This window comes from Chionomys nivalis, chromosome 8, assembly GCF_950005125.1.
Source record: "Chionomys nivalis chromosome 8, mChiNiv1.1, whole genome shotgun sequence".
In the NCBI taxonomy this organism is placed as follows: Eukaryota; Metazoa; Chordata; class Mammalia; order Rodentia; family Cricetidae; genus Chionomys; species Chionomys nivalis.
Window position 1 is genome coordinate 86,367,785 of NC_080093.1, and position 17,101 is coordinate 86,384,885.

At 49.9% G+C, this 17,101-nt stretch overlaps 1 protein-coding gene across 5 annotated transcripts in view; it reads right to left on the reverse strand.

Annotated features, from left to right (window-relative positions):
* The window catches only part of Ampd3 (adenosine monophosphate deaminase 3), a 49,059-nt gene extending 34,524 nt beyond the window's left edge, over positions 1-14,535 (reverse strand). The window contains exons 1-2 of one of the 5 annotated variants that reach the window (XM_057778457.1): positions 14,410-14,535; positions 4,547-4,772 (exon numbers count right to left, since the gene is read on the reverse strand). In XM_057778457.1, coding sequence (XP_057634440.1) covers positions 4,547-4,772; positions 14,410-14,527 — 344 coding nt within the window. In that variant the 5' untranslated portion in view covers positions 14,528-14,535. Of the gene's footprint in view, positions 1-4,546; positions 4,773-8,645; positions 8,927-9,069; positions 9,089-13,606; positions 14,067-14,171; positions 14,312-14,409 lie in introns of those variants that run through there. The other 4 variants (XM_057778460.1, XM_057778458.1, XM_057778461.1 and 1 more) reach the window with 4 other exon arrangements.
* Between the last annotated feature and the right edge of the window lie 2,566 nt (positions 14,536-17,101).

A 17,101-nucleotide genomic window follows, 5' to 3' on the forward strand; every position in this document is an offset into this window, starting at 1 on the left:
CCCCCACCCACCCACCCACCTGCCTAGCAGAAGCCTAGCTACGGTCAGAGGCAGCCAGCCCTTGAGGAGTGGTCTTGCTGGTTACAGATCTGGGCCTGACCTATATAATTAGAACTTCTCTGAGCAGCCTTGCGTTGGTCCCGAGCTCCACCAGGACTGTGTCTAGACCCGGCCCTGTTCCAAGAGCTGGCAGTCCTCCATGGCAGGCTACCAAGTGACGGGCGCTCATCTTTTCTGCTCACAGCTCAGCTTCCGTCTTGTGCCTCTGTATTAGATTTAAGAGTTGTAGGTGTTTTGTTTTGTTTAAATAAGAGAAGAAAGATGGCTCCATAAGAAAAGCCTTCTGTGGGTACCACTGGCTTGCAGAGCAGACGGATGGGGCAGGGGTGTGTCCCAAACTAGAAGACGCATTTTGTGTCATAGTTGGAAATACAGGCTCATTGGCTGGGGACCTGGAGACCTGCTGCTGCTGACTGGCCTGTGTCCCAAGGCTCCTGGCTACCTCTTATCTCAGAACACCGGGAGGGATCACCGATGGACGGACGAGGAGCTGGGAAGCTATCTTCCCCAGAGATGATGGTTTCTGAATGGCTACATAAAGGCACCTCTAGTAAGCAGTGAAGAGACAAACCTCATGTGAATGAACTCAGCCCCAGGGGTCCCTGGGACATCTGATAAACAGTCTAGGGCCCAGGTGGCTTTCAGAAATGAAGCTATGTCTGGCTGTCCTCTTCATATCGTTCAGAAGCAGCGGTTACATCCCGGGGAGCAGCATCAAGTATCACTCAGAGAGCAGGGCAGTGTCCTGGGTAAATTGTGGGGTCACAGGATGTGTCCTGTCACTTACTGAGTCCCTTGTGCAAGTCTAGTCAACCCCTGGGAGCTCTACTTGCCTAGTCAGCCTCGTTGGGACACCAGAAGCTTCCACTGCAGGCTTAGTATGAGGAAGAAGGAAGGCATGCAAAACCAGGAGGCCTAGGACTTGGCTCATCATTAGCATCCGGCAGCAGTGGGTGCCATTCTACCCATCTCAGCAGCAAGAAGCCGGGTGGCAATATTTACATGGTGAACTATGACCTAGGCATGCAAGCATATGCTAATTCCATCATTCTTCAAATTGTCCCATAAAGACTGGCCATTGTCATCGCCCCTTTTTAGATGTGGAAGAACCTGAGGCCCAGCGAGGTTTCTTTCTTCGCCCTGAGTCACAGAGCGTGCTAGCAAGTGGCAGAACCCGGCTGCCCTGTGCATGGTGGCAATGGGGAGGCAGGACACCTTTTCTTTGCTGACTCTCTCTGGTCTCTAGCCTGGCTAAGGCCTGGGCTGCACCCTGGGGAAGTGAGAGGCAGATGCAGTGCCCAAGTTAGGGAATCAGATGGCTACAAATCAGGAAACTTCCACCTAGCGGGGAAAAAACAGGATACATTTCTGGAGCATTTGCTGTGAGCTCTCTGGAGACCACAGAGTGCCATTTGGATCAAGAGTAACAAAGCTTTTATTTTGCTCTGAGCCTGGGCTCTGGTGGGAAAGTGCAGGCTCCCTCTGAAGATGTCTGTGGAAACTTGCCTCAGACACTTATTATGTTTGGTAATACCAAATGCCAGGGACTCACTCCTGCTTTCATTACGAAGGCCCAGAATGCCAGGGACTCCTGCTTTCATTATGAGGGCCCAGAATGCCCTATTCATAGCACACATAAGGCTCTGCCGAGCATTCAGCCCCGGAGCCAGCCCTTGTGATGCCAGGGCAGTGTAGACAAGGGACGCCACAGTCTGACTCCTTTTACTTTGCAGGGATGAACATGGCAGGAGGTCTGGGGCCAAGGGCACTCAGTGGTGGTGATGGCTCCTTCCTTCAAGGGCTCAGGCACATCTGAGGAAAATAGAGACTGATCTTACAGATGCTGAAACTCTGCCCCTGCCTCTTTATACAAATATCAACCTCATCCTTCCATGGAAATTCCAGAATCCTATCCTGCCAAGAAAAATGAAGTAGGGCTTGTTTTCAAAGAGGAGGACTTCTGTGCTAGGGATATGGCTCCATCTTAGAGCTTGCAAAAAACCCTGGGTTCCCTTCCCACTGCCGTATAAACCAGGCATGGTGGCTCACGCCTGTAACATCAGAACTTAAGGGGTGGAAGCAGGAGAATCAAGAGCTCACAGCTAACCTGGGCTACATGGGACCATGCTTCAAAAAAAAAAAAAAAGTGAAATGAGGACCTTGTGAGAGTCTGTTCCGGAGGGGTGTTCAATGAGGGTTCTAAGTTCTAAGGTACCCTGCACTGTGGGGTGCAGGACAGAGAGGTACCCTGCTAACAGCCCTGCTAGTGACTCCAGGAAGTCTTATTTCTCTATAATTCTCCTTGCCCAGGAAAGTAAGAAAATGAGAACTTCCCCATTGCTCTTCCCTGAGACTACTGTTTATTTATTTATTTTTATTTTTTTGGTTTTTCGAGACAGGGTTTCTCTGTGGTTTTGGTTCCTGTTCTGGAACTAGCTCTTGTAGACCAGGCTGGTCTCGAACTCACAGAGATCTGCCTGCCTCTGCCTCCCGAGTGCTGGGATTAAAGGCGTGCGCCACCACCGCCCGGCCCTGAGACTACTGTTTATTAGGAGCACAAGGCTAGCCTATGGGGCCCTGCTCACTCCAGCCACAGGGCAGAGGATTGCTTTCTCTGACTGGACGGGCTTCCCGAAGGTGTGAGAGCCCATGGCTCTGGGTGGCCCGTCTACCTGTCAGGCTGCCATGTGCCAAACCACAGCTAGACTTGAAATATCAACTAAAACCAGCCTCAACCACCCCATCTTTAAATAGCGCACTTTCATTCTCAATGGTCCCCCCACATACACACACTTCCTGATCTGCCTACATCATAGTACTAATGCCTCTCTTAGACCGCTCGTCTTCCATCTAGTCTGTGCCCTCTCCTCTCTTTCCCAGGGTGTCGTCTGCCTTCTGAACTGGATTTGGCCAATGGCAGAGACTGTAAGAACACAGAGGCTCCAGGAAGGGTAACGCTAGGGACAGAATCCTGGCCTGCATTGTTGGCCCTGAAGGCAGCGCTCAGCTACTGCCTAGTCCAGCTCTCCCAGGTGATCCCAGTTCCAGATGCAGCTATATCCCATCTTTGTACTGCAGGTCTCACCTAGAGGTGGTGACTACCCTCTACTGTGTGTCCTGGAGGGCAAAGCTCTCCTCTGTTTGTATTCTCCATCTCCACCAGCCAGACAGCCAGATCTTTACACTATAATCCTACTTCCAGTATTTGGGTGGCTTCAGTCTTCTGGTTAGACTCAGACTAGCCCTGTCCTTATCGTAACTTGTCATTTCTTTATTAATTTGTACAGTTACTTAATTCTTGTCCCCACCCAGTGTAAGCTCATGGGGTAGAAACTTTATCTATAGTACACATTGTGACACCTTCGGTCCCAACACATGCTCAGCAGAGAGAGAGCATGCTGAGAAAAACTGGAAACAAGTAAAACTGGTGTTTGACCGAGCTCCGCAAATTCCCTCAGAGGGAAGGCTGCATGAAAACAGTGTGTGCTTCCACCTATAACCTGCTGCCATAATAGCCGCAGGGGAGCCTGGGAGACAGCTCAGTTGGTAAGTGCCCACAGCACAATCATGAAGTCCTGAGCTCTGAGCCCCAGAACCCATATAAACAATTGGGCCTGGTATTCAACATGTATACTCCCAGCACACAGGAGGCAGAGATAGGCAGGTCCTTGGAGTTCACTGGTCAGCCAGTCTATCTTAATCAGAGAGCCCCAGGTCTCAGTGAGAGACACCACCCCCCCCCCAAAAAAAAAAACAAGGTGGAGGCTGGAGAGGGGTTCCAGCAGTTAAAGTCTTACACTGCTATTTCAGAGGGCTTGTCTCAAACAGGAACCGTAACTCCAGATCCAAGGGAGCCAACACCCTCTTCTGGCCTCTTCAAGCACCTGTGTGCATACTCCAGCACATGCGCGCACACACACACACACACACACACACACACAGGAGTAGATGTTGGGATTGAAGAGATAGCTGACAATTAAAAGTGCATGCTGTTCTCCCAGAGGACAAAAGCCACACTAGGCAGCTCATGACTGTCTATAGTTCAAGGGATCAGACAGGCTCCTCAGGCACCCACACTCACTCACTCAGGCACATGCCCACACGTAGACACACATGCCTACACGTAACTTAAAATTAAAATAAATAAATCTTTCAATATAAAACAAGGTAGATAGTTTATGAGGAACAACACCTGAGGTTGACCTCTGGCCTCCACATGTAGGTCACACACATGCTGCATACCCCACATGTATGTTCTTGCACACACATGAATCTGCACGAATACAACACGCACTAACAGCAGAACGGTGGCTTTGGTCTTTTCACATAGGCAGAGGCAGCAAGGCATCCTTCAGTAAATACCTAGTGAGTTAAGTGGCTTTGATTAAGAAAGCATCAGAAGACCCAGGGACGTATCTTCTCCCTCAGATGCCCCAACTCAGGTCACACACTCTACACACATGAAAGCTGGGTCGTGGGAACAAACCTTTTCGCCGTCTCCACGGACTTCTGCTCTGCGAGCTCCTTCTGGAGCTCTCTCTCCTTGGCTTCCTTCTGCCCGATGGGACAGTCCTCAGGGACAGTGAACAGGGACATGACATCTTTGCTGTCCTCTTCTCGGAGCACCTTAGCGAACACCTTCTCCGCCAACAGCCGAACTTGCTCGTCCAAATCGGACATGTTCAACTTGGGGAACTGGCGCGGCATCTCGGCTGGCAAAGAAAGACCAAATGTGAGCCTTCCTGGCTTTGAGGATGTCCTGAGTCCCCAGAGTGAAGCCCAGGCCGCTGACCCCAGGCCTGGTCCTTGAATCAGCTGTGGATATGGAGATGGATTCCCAGAGCAAGCTCAGCAGACCAGATTTCAAAACTAGTTTCATTAGTAAGTGGGTGTGAAGTGCAGAGGGCGGCTCACATTTCATAAGCAGCAAATGTCGGAAATCAAAGGACAGACTAATCATCTAGGCTTCTCCGGTTCTCAAAAGTGTGGGAATGGGCAGCCCCACCCTCCTAACTTCACTTCCAAAATAGAGAGGATCAGGAGAGGGTTCGGAACAACCCTTTTCCAGACTGCCGGGGCCCGCCAGGCCTGCCGCACCACCATCCGGTTCACACCTGCTCCCCAAGAGGGAAGGCCCAAGCTCAGACCCAGCAGTGAGCTTCAGCACAGCCTGGGGATACCCAGGAGCCCTGTCATTCAAGAAGTGAGACCTTGAGCTGAAAAGGACTCAAGAGACCACAATCCCAAGTTCCCGCCCCCAACCTTCCAGAACTGTCTAACAGGACACTGAACATACATCAAGGTTTTAAGCAGTAACATCCTTCACTCAGCTGGTAATTCACTTCATTGTTTTTTTGCGTTGTTTTTTGTTTTCAAGACAGGTTTTCTCTGTGTAACAGCTCTGACTGTCCTGGATCTCACTATGTACAACAGGCTGGCCTCGAACTCACAGAGATTCACCTGCTTCTGCTTCCCAAGTACTGGGATAAAAGGCATGTGCCACCACCACCTATAATTCACTTCCTAAAAGAAGAAGCTTTCCCCATCCGCCTCTCTTTAATATTGCTGCTTCCTTCCTTCCCTCCCTCTCTCCCTCTCTCCCATCTTCCTGTCCTTTCTCCCCCTTCCCTCCCCCCTTCTTCCTCACTGTCCTGAGCATATTCACTGGGTAAATTCACCTTATCAACAGCCCAGATACTTCCCCAGAAGTTTTGTAAGGTGCCAGGGAGGAGGGGAGCTGGGGGGTATCCCCACCCACCCACTACCAGTTTCTTTAAGGTTGTTTGAAGAGAGGGTGATTTTGTCGGCTAGGTTAGATGAGGGTGGGATGGGGAAGCAATTAGAGGAGAGGGTTCATTAGGCCATTTTGGGTCATTTGCTCTGAGGCCTCCAATTTTTCTCATCTGTGCGATTAAGGGACGGTGTAAATGGTCTCTAGAGCCCTCTTACTGTAAGTGGCGTAATTCTAGGTAGTGGAGAGATTTCCTGTGCTGGAGGCTCAGTACATTGGTCTTCTCTGTAGCGTGTAGGGCTAATTCATGATGAACAGGAAGGAAGAAAATTGGTTGGTACTGGGCAGTCAGAGCCATGTCTGTGGTCTTGATTTTGAAACCAAATTCCTCCCTCCCCACACCCCAGGAATGTGTCTTTCCTGGGCCTCTCAGTCTAAGGAAGACAGAGGGGAAGGACCACCCAGCATCCAACCATGAGGGTCCAGCGAGTAGCCAGGGATAGCACATCAGCCAAGAATAAGCAGAAGCCTGTCCCCTGCAAGGAGGAGGAAGAGGAACAGAACTGGCCATGTGTGTGGTTGGGGGTTGTCAGAGCAGAGGCTCAAGATGAAGGTGATAGGGAGGATGCAGGCTTGGAAGGCAAGCAAGGACAAAGTGAGACCCTTGTCCCCCAGCTCCTAGGCCATCAGTCAAGTGCAGTATCCCAAACCTCATGTCACATCTCTGAAGCAGACACAGAGAGACCCAGATAAAGGACAGCAGACACAGTTCTGCCAGAGCAAGGAAATAACCTGAACTAAGGAAGGAACAGGAGTAGCCACATTTTAAAGATCCTGTGAACGGTAAATAAAGAATTAAAATACAAAACTGTGCTGTGTTTTGATTACAAAGATATAAAAATGCATTCCCTTAGCTGAGCGGTGGTGGCACACACTTTTAATCCCAGCATTCTAGAGGCAGACACAGGTGTATCTTTGTGAGTTCGAGGCCAGCCTGGTCTACAGAGCAAGTTCCAGAATAACCAGAGCTGTTACACAAAGAAACCTCGTCTTGAAAAAGAAAAAGAAAAACATGCATCCCCTTATGATTAGGGCTATGGGAGTGTTACACACTGAAAACGACCAGATGCCATAGGAGTGTTACACACTCAAAACAACCAGACCACAGGGGATAGCTGCTTTGGTTTGGGTTGCTTTGTTTTTGTTTAAGATAGAATCTTGTGATATAGCCCAGATTAACCTGATATTCACTCTAGTCCAAGCTGGCCTTAAATTTGCAGCAATCCTCCTGCCTCAGCTTCCTGAGTTCTGGGATTATAATGTATAAATGGCTATACCCAGCTGGGATATCTTATTTTAATAATTAATGCCACTATAATTTCATTTTTTATTCTCATTTTTTTTTTTTTAGCTCACTGTGTAGCCTTGGTTGGTCTGGAGCTTGTAGTGTAGACCAGGCCAATCTTGAACTCACAGAGATCTGCCTGCCTCTGCCTCCCGAGTGTTCGTTTAAAAGTGTGTAACACTACACACGGCTAATTTCATTTTTTAGGATACTACGATAATAGAAAGAAAATGGATGGTCTTAAGACTCTATGAGAGGAAAGTAAGTCAAACTTCTTCCTCCAAGATTTGACTGATGGGTCCTCTCCTGCCTGACCCACACAGAAGAATACTGGCTCAAAGAAGTTTGTACCACAGAGACCCTCCTGCGTACAACCACCCCCTCCACAGATGCAAATAACCTGAGCCAGACACACCGCTCTGGACACCCCCCCGCCCCCCCCCCCCGCACGGAGGAGCATTTGGAATAGTCCTTATGCCCGAGGCTTCTTCCGCCACAGCCCACCATCTTCATCCCTGAAGCTCTGTTGACTTACTGAAGTCAATCAAACGTACTCTTCGTCACGCACCTACCTTATACTTGATCCTCCCCTGTTCCTTAGCTTGAACCTGCCTCCCTCATACTGGGCCCCAAGAGAAGATACATGCTCCTGGTTAGGCGGAGCCTAAGAGCATTGATGGAGGAGAATCCACCTTCCCCAGGTCTACAGGGCACACAAGACTCCAGGATTGTGGAATAGTGCTTCCCCGTAGGACCCTTTCCTTTTTCTCTCTTTAATTCTTATTAGTGTAAATTCATTGTGTGAAATAACAGGTTTCGTTATGTGATTTTCATACATGTATGTGATGTACTTTGGTCATTTCCCCACGTTACCTCTTCCCTCCTGGCCCCTCCCACCCAGAGCCTTTTCTTTTAAATTTGCATGAATCAACTAAAGAATTCTGATGAGCATCCCACACACTGATGAGGACTTTGGTCCAGGTTTTCTGCGGTCCCAGGCTTGCGAATGGATCTCAGTGGGCCTCAACCCCCGCAGCACATCTGCTGCCTTCTGGTCATCCTAGACAGACCCTCGCCATCCCTCCCCTCTCCAGCCACTAACACCTGCCAGGCCGGTCTTGCCAAGAAAAGCCCACTCTGCTAATGCCAAGTAGAGTTCATTCAGCTGCAGCTGCCCCATCATGCTTGGCTTTCAACCGTTTGCCAACTGAAGCCAGCAGGCTTGTAAGACTTAACTGTGAATTTGCCAGCATCAGTCGGCTAACGATACAGCTTATCTTGTTGCTTCACACAGCACCCGCTCGTGAGCCTGAACAATTAATTGCCCAGGAGTTAGAAAGTCTCAAACACCACCAGTTTCAACAAACAGCAACTTTGCACAGCACTAAGAACCACCCCCCCCCAACAACCCCCGGAAATGTGGCCCAATACCACCAAAACCCTTCCCTACACTAACAAACCTGTTACCTCCTCCTGCCAGAACCTTGATGCAGAACCCGCGTTACAGACCTGAGCCTGGTGTCTCCATAAATGAGTCTAAGGATGCCACACAGGCGGCGAGCTGCCTGTGCTGCCTGGAGCTGAGTCAGGGCTGGAGCAGCTAGCTGAGTCCTCCCTGCTGTGGCTGGGGTGGGAGGTCTCTGCTTTGCATATCTGTGAGCAGGCAAAGTCTGGGCTGGAAATTCTCCTGTGAATACGAAATGCAAGTGGAAAATTTCCAAAAGCCCTAAAGGCCTCAGGTAATGCTGGTTATCCAAGGCAGAATGGGTGTAGGATCCTGAACACCCTGTCCTGGCGCTGCTCCCAGCCTTCACCAGAAGAAATGAAAGCAGCCAGCACCGCTGCCCTCCTGGGCAGCCACACAAGATAAGCTGCCCTCCCTCCAACGCCCAGGCTCCAATGAAAGCTGAGCTGGGACTGGTGATGCCATCACCTTGGCTGCTTCCTGTATGAATCCCACTTTAGGCCTGATGGGACAATAGGGCTCCCCTCATCAAGGGAATTCATCTACAGTAGGGACTGTTCTGCCTGCTCTCAGAAGTTCCGTCAAACAAAACAATCCTCCTGAAAGCACACTACAAGTCGACAGACAACCCGGAGCTCAATACCTCCTCCTCCTTCCCTCCCCCTCAAAAAAGAGGAAAGGACTATGAACTGCTTCCTCCTTGACCAGAAAAGAACAGAGCCCAGAATAAGAGGCCTCCACACAGAAGCAGGCGACAGAAGGGCAGGCAGCTGAGGTGAAAAGCCTACCCTCCTCTTCCTAAGAGAAACCACACATCCAGGTGACTGGACAGCTAACAAGCGCTGCCAGACTCCCTTCAACCCTCTCTCTGTGTCTCTGTCTCTCTTTCCTATACATGCATATACACACACCACACTCACACACAGGACAGAAGCACCCCAAACCTGGCCCGACCAAGTTCACCCTGGGCCCTCCTTTCCTTACCCCTACTCACAGTAGCGTCCCAAAGCACGGCTGGATTCTATAACTGTCTTTTCACAAGTGATCCACAGAGGACAACACAGACATAAAAGGTATACACAAGCCCTTTAGGAAAGTGAAGAAGCCTTCCAGCGACCTCACCAAACTGTGTGGGTCTAGGAAAGTCCCCTGAGTGAGATGGCTATTTCTATAGTGCTGCTTCAATCCTGAAGCGATGAGCCCAGAAGCACAGGTCAGTTGTTTACCAGCTGGCTAGCTGTGGCCCTGTCTTGGACCTGAGTCACCTGCTCACGTCCAGTCAAGAGATTGCGCCTTGCTGTGCCCACACTGCAACTCCTGGGAGCCCAGAACAGAATTACAGGGCTGACACATGACCTCCTGCTGTGCTTTAGCAACCCAGAGATCACAATCCACCTGTGCACACAACTGTTTCATAAACAGTACAGTCAGCAGGCCACACACAACCTGGAAGCGGAGCCGTGTTTATTCATTAAATAATTCAGTGTGCTTATAGTATGTGGGAAGGGGAAGTCAAGCCCTTAAAATTATTCTGTCAAGGGGCTGAAGAAATGGCTCAGGGGTTAAGAGTGCTTCTTGCTCTTGCAGAGGACTTGAGTTCAATACCAGCATGTTCATCTTGTAACTCTAGCTCTGACACCTTCTCTGCCCTTTGGACACACACACGGCTCTGTCAAAAGACAAATGGAAAAATGATTCTCACTGTGGGCGTTTGGGGAAGACTATGGCATGTGAGGAAAGTGATCATGACTCTAAGTCCAACACACTCAGGTAATTTTATTCTGCGCCTTTAGTGGGATTCTAGATAGCCTTGGTCTAAACAAAGTGCAGTCTATAGAATCCAAAAGGGAAGAAGATCTAAAACTACTGCTTCCTTCATAGGGATTTCCATACAGCTTCTGTTTGGTTTGGCTTGGTTTTGTTGTTGTTGTTGTTGCTATTTTCTAGACAGGGTCTTACTATGTAGTCCCCATTGTCCTAGAACTCACTACATAGACCAAGCTGGCCTTGAACTTAGAGATCCACCTGCTCTCCTACTAAATACTGGGATTAAAGGCATGCGCCACCAAAGCCCAGCACCACAGTTTCTACTAGCAGATACATCAGTGAGAAGTCCTGCAGTAAAGAGAGCCACTGAACACACTTCACTGGCCATCCCATCATGGGAAAGAACATCTATTAATACCCTTGGCCTCAGAGCTAGGAAACGCCTTCCACTTGGTCTTCGGCTTCCAATTTAGAGAAAGCTGCCATCCTGAGACCAAGCTAATTGTGAAGCCAGTTCCAGGTCTAGGCAGAGCAATGGGGCAGCTCTGCTCTGATGGCAAGGGCAGAATAATGTCCAAGGGCCTTTATGGCTAAATGAACACTTGTCCACTCTGTCTCAGGAGGACCTGTGATGCTCAACCTCATGGTTTACCTGAGACTGGCAAATTGCTGCTTCTGTGGCCCACATGCCTCAGTGGACTGAGCCGCGCTCATCCCTTGCTCAAAGTCTCATTTCTGAATGTGTGCATGTGTATGTGTGTGCATTGTGTGTTGTACATGTGTGCATGTGTGTGTGCAGGTGCACTCACCGGTACATACGAGAGCCAGAGGTTGATGTCAGTTTCCGCAATTGTTCCTCACATCCTTCTGAGACAAGGTCTCTTTATTAAGCTGGTCACTGTTTAGCTAGCCTGGCCAGACGGCCCCAGGATCAGCCTGTCTTGTCCTCCTAGGGCTGGGGTTACAGATGGGCATTGATGTGCCCAATTTTTATGAGGATTCTGGGAATCTGAACTCAGGTTTTCATGCTTGAGCAGCAAGCACTTTACCCACCGAGCCATCTCCCCAGCTTCCTCACTTCCCTCCTGATCCCTCGTGGAAGGATAACAGGATGAACTAAGATAACAAGACCCAAGCCTGCATCCCCTACTCCAGAGACCAGGGAGTGTTCACTTTTATCACTTAATTGTCCCTACATGGCAGCAAAGACTGGGATCAAATTATGAGTCATTATGAAACACATCATTCTGTTCTCTAAAAAGCAAGACACAGGCTTGCCCAGAGGGGCCAGTTTCCTTCTCATTCCTGAGACATGCGTGACAAGAGCTGGGCACCTGCAAAATATCTCCACACACATCGTCTGTCTCACTGTGATTATACCCCAGTGCCAAGGCACTCGGCACACACACGCACACACACAAGCATGCACACAAGCACACACAAGCACGCACGCACACACGTGCGCCCTGAAAAGATGTTTACATAAGACAATGAATGAGTGAATGGTCTGAGTTGAGGTAGAATCCCCCTATGGGGATCTCAAGAGTCAGTTGTGTGCATGGTTAAGATTACAGACTCCAGTCAGATGACCCGGCACTGAATCCTGTTCCCCCTCTTGTTTACATGGCCTTGGGCAGATGATGAAACTTTCCGTGGCTTTTTTATTCCCTATAATAGAAGAGTAATAAAAATAGCAATGCCATGAGATGCCATGATTAATCGGTCAGCACATGGGAAGTGTTTAGACTCATCCTTAGCTCAGCATGTGTCTTTTGTAGGTATTACCTGTCAGCATCATTATCTTCTTTATCATCGTGATATCAGATACAAGGGAGCACAGAAGGAAAATGAATGCAAAGTCTCACACAGACACTGACTCCTTTTATTTGATTATTTGATGTTTATCAAACACCATGGTGGAGCTGGTGCTTTCCCAGTTCCCACCTGAGGACGGGAAGCCGGAAGCCAAGCTTAAACGTGAAGACAGATCTGAAGGGGGAGAAGTCGCCCCCTCTATTATTGCTACTTCCTGGACTCGAGCCATCAGCCTGCACCCTCATCAGCTCCTCATACCGGGGACTGAAAGGCAGAGCCATTGTCTCTTGCCCTAGAACTGCAGTCAGCACGTGGAGGAAACAGGCTAAGGTACGGCAGCAGAGTCAGGCCGCCGAATGTTTCAGGAGAGAAGAGTATATTCCTCCCTAATGCTAAGCCTGCATTGCACTGTCCAAGATACTGTCAAGATCTGTGATTGATTTAGAGGCCATCTGGAGTGACCACAAGAGTAAGAGCAAGAAAGGCAAACATTTTATCTCGAAAATGTCTTGATGTAGGTGAAAGCCTGCTAAGTATCCAGGACTTCAGGTCTGGAACTGGGCTAAGAGTATCCCACCAACCCACCTAGAGAGAACAGCGACCGCTCAGCCTCTTCAGAGCAAGTCAAGGCCCTCCAAGTCGCTCCCAGAGGTGGAGCTAATGATGGAGCAGACAGGGACTCCTTCCCACCGGCTCAGAGGCTCCATGGCAACATCCATGACTCCTTGAATCCAGGCAGGCATGTCTTCTTAGAGTGTTGCAGTCTAATCCACAGCTGCTCAGGACCATGCTGGACCCAACGCTGCCAGCCTTTACTCGGTAACTTGGCTTATTTATCACTAAGAAGCTTCCGGCTACATATAGTTCGGGGACAATCTAGTTAGGAGTTGTCTCCAATCCAGTGCCTATCAATCTTACATGACAGGCCTCTGCCAACCTAGACCAGCCATTAGCAAATCTGCCCACAAAGCAGACGCAGGAAGTTCAAGGGCGGAACCAACCTACTAGAGAACTGTACTCCACCCTTGAGCGGTGATAGAGGAGGTAAGAAGGGGGGGGGAGCCTCAAACGACTCATCACACCATCATCCTGTCCACACCTCTGCCTCCCGGTAGAAATCCACCCCAACCGAACACATCCCACAGGTCTCGGGCACCTAGAAACTTGTCCAGGAACTCAATAGCCAGCAAGTCCCAGAATCTTTAATATCCCTAAATCTTGCGAATTTGTTCTATGCCAGGAACCCGCTTCAGGCTCACCGGAGGCCTGTGGAGCCCAGGCCACTGCTGGGTAGGGAAAGGCAGCACAGGACGGGGGACAAGCTCTGGGGGTGGGCACTGCGGAGGTTCAGATCTTTTCGCTCTCAGGGGACTCCCGCAGGACGCCGGCCCAAGGTCGGCGGCGCAGCATCGTGCGCACTCACCCGGTTCGGAGGGCAGGGCCATGGGGGTTGGCTGCCGGGCTGGAGCGCAGGTGCCGCGCCAGGCAGGGCGCACAGGGCAGAGGCTGCAGTGCACTGACGCCTGTGCGGACGAGCGCGTGGAGCTGGACCCGACCAGGCCGCGCTTGCAACCCGTGCCTGCCCGGCAGGAGCCCGCAGCTCCCGGGGACCGAGCTGAGTGCTGCGCAGCAGGGCCCGGGTGGCCGGGCTGGCGGGGCACGAGCGGCCAGCGCAGCGGGATCGCGCACTACCTGGAGGACCCGCAGCTACCCGAGGCCCTGGGCCGCGCTACCAGCAGGAAACCTGAGCACGGGGCGCGGTGGCCGCCCTGTCCTCGGCCGGAAGCGAGCCCGGCTCCACCCGGGCTCCGCGGGGCCGCGACACAGTCCGGGGTCAGATGCCAGCCGGGATACCCGCTCTGTGCCTCACTACCACCAGCCCAGCTGCAACGCCGCGCCCCAGGGTGTTTGCAGACCTCCTCCCCTTCCCTCTAGGACTTTCCCCAAAATAAGATTCTGGAGGCTCAATTCCCCGCCAGGACACTTACTCTAGGTAGCTAAACCGATCTTCAAGCATTGGTTTTCTCCAGGTGTCCACCGGGTCCCTTGAATCACCTTCCCGCCCCTCCCAACACACAGGCGTGCGCGTGTACACACACATACACACACACACACTCCCTTGTTCTCCAGCCTTCTGCGGTCTGGTTTCTATGCCCGCCCCTCAAAGTCCGGAATGACCTCCGAGTTGCCAAGGCCAGCGGGAGCTTTCTGTACAGCCTTGCTCACCTCTTCCCAGCACTGGAGTCCTCCGACCACGCCTTCCTTCCTGAAACAGAACTCCTGAAGTTAGCTCCCGGTGCCTGCCGCCCTCGCACAGACACGCTGTGTGAGGCACACTTTCCATAGGCTTGGGCGACCGGTTCCTCAGCTTCCATGGCCTGGTTTTCCATTATGCTGCTCCTGCTCCAGAGAATCTCAGGATGCCAGCTCCCTGGATCATTTCCCTCAGCTCTCTCAGAGAATCCGGGCTTATCCCCATGGTTTTAACAGCCTCCTGCCTGCTGAGAGCTGTTAGCCCCGGAATCCTCCAGAGCATAGCAGAGAGCATCTCAACCAGAGGGTCCCAGGCCCGACTCCTAATGGCCCGCCTGTGTTTCTAGTCTTGACATCACCAAGCACCCAGTCTTCAAGCCATGCTGGGGACCCATCCTTGACTTGTGAGACTTCAAGTTATTGCCCCTGCTTGCCTTCACTCATTTCACAACCGTCTCGCTTAGGCACCAAATTTTATTCGTTCTACTTCATAACCTGATGCTTATGATCTACTTATTTTTACATGATACACAGGTGACTGCTAATATACATTACAAAGCACACTAACAAGTGCCAAAAGATGTGGTAAAGATGAGCCAGTAATAAAATAAAATAAGACAGGGCCTCACTCTGTGGCCCTGGCTGGCATGGGATTTGCTACGGAAGGCGTGCCTCTGCCTCCAGAGTGCTGGGATTAAAGGCGCGTGCCACCACACCCAGCAAATCATTTTCTTTTCAATGAATGGTTTGCTGCATTTTTTTCTCTTCACGTTAAAGTTGGCTGCAATCCACTTGGTAAGAGCACCCTGGTTAAGCTAGTTTATTAACCCTAATCAGAGTTTACTAAACCCTAGTTTAATAGTTGAAGAGACTAAAGCATATTCAATTAATAGTAATATTTGGTTCTAATGGCTACTGTTCTGTTTTAGTTTATTTTATGTGCACGAATAACTTGCTCCCATGTATATCTGTGCATCACCTCTGTATATCTGTGCCTGGTGCCTAAGGAGGTCAGACGAGGCCATTGAATTTCCTGGAACTGGAGTTATGGGCAGTTGTGATCCACCAAGTGGGTGTTGGAGATAGTGCTCTTAACTGCTGAGCCATCTCCCCAACCCCTTGGCTGTTGTTATTTGTTTTCTAACAAAACACATCAAGCAACAATAAACAGAACTCTGTCTTTCCGCTTACTAAATCATAATTCTGTTTAAATAACACCTCCCAGTTTGTAAATGTGAAGTGCCACAGGAAAACTGAAATCAATGTTCCCAGTGAGTGTTTGCCAACCATTCTTGAAAACAGTTTTGATACCTAGAATATTTTCATTGAGATAGTGATTAGAAGATTATAAACACTATGCTTTCAGAGCTGGCCAGATGGTGCAGTCAGAAAAAGAACTTCTCAAAAGCATGAGGACCTTAGTTTGGTCACATATTGTGGCCCTGCACCAATGTGTCCCCACAATCCCAGTAATGGGGAGGCAGAGGCAGCAGGATACTTGGGGCAAATCTAGATAAATCAGCAGACTTCAGATTCAGTGATGACTGTGTCCCGAAAAAGTAAGGTGAGGAGCAATTGAGAAAGACACCAGACAACCTCTGGCTTTGGCACACACACGCAGATTGTGACAAAGGGCAAAGGTGACACACTCATTCCGTCATTAAACTTATACAGCAGGGACAGTTCAAATGCCGTTTTCGTAGTGCATCCTGTGATATGGTTCATTTATTAATATTCCCTTAAAATACCCCCTTATCTGAAAGACATTATGGGGTTTTGTTTGTTTTGTTTTGGTTTGTTGTTGTTGTTGTTGTGTGTGTGTGTGTGTGTGTGTGCACCCTCTATATAACACACTTGTTACAGCCATAGTCAGCAGAGGTCAGCATGATTGGAACATTTGCACTTTGTGTTAAAGAGACATCTCTAAATTCCACAGATATTAAGTTCTTGGCCCTAAGCAATAGGATTTCCTGTGTTCTCCGACATTTCAAAGTGTTGTAAAGCTCACATTGTGTTTTACGGGTGTTTCTGAACCACATCCCTTCAACTTTATTGAAGTTATCCAGGGAAGAGTGAACAGGTGGTTTCACGCAGAAGTCTTCAGTCGGGGTCACCAGCACATGGTGGTCCTCACTGCGGGATAAGTTGTCCATTGTTCTGAACACATCCTTATCCTTATTTTAGTAGATGGGCTTGCATGAATGTTGTCATCAGGAAGCATGGCATCTTCTGGGCAATCAGAATCTCTCAACAGTTGTGGGCTGCCCTGGAATGGGCCCATCAACAGCAAGAACTGGAAGGAACAGAGGCTCAGGGATACTTAACTCATGACTTAACTATTCCCTACTGACAGGTTCATGGAATGAGTCATTCCCTTCAGCAGTATGCCCACCAGTGCCCTTGCCATGCTCCAGTGGACAGCCCCATTCCAAAGGCCTCACAAACTAAAGGACGCACAAACCCAAGCTAAGTGGTGAATCTGGGAAAGGGATTGTCAGGGAGAAGGATTGAGAAGGGTGACGGGGATGCGAGGAGTACCCAGAATGCACTATGTGTCTGAAATCACCAAAGAACTAGCTTGGTTAATAGCAAAGAAGCACTGTGTACTGGTTGGGTTTTGTTAACCTGACAGAAACCTAGACGTATCTAGAAAGGGAAGATCTTA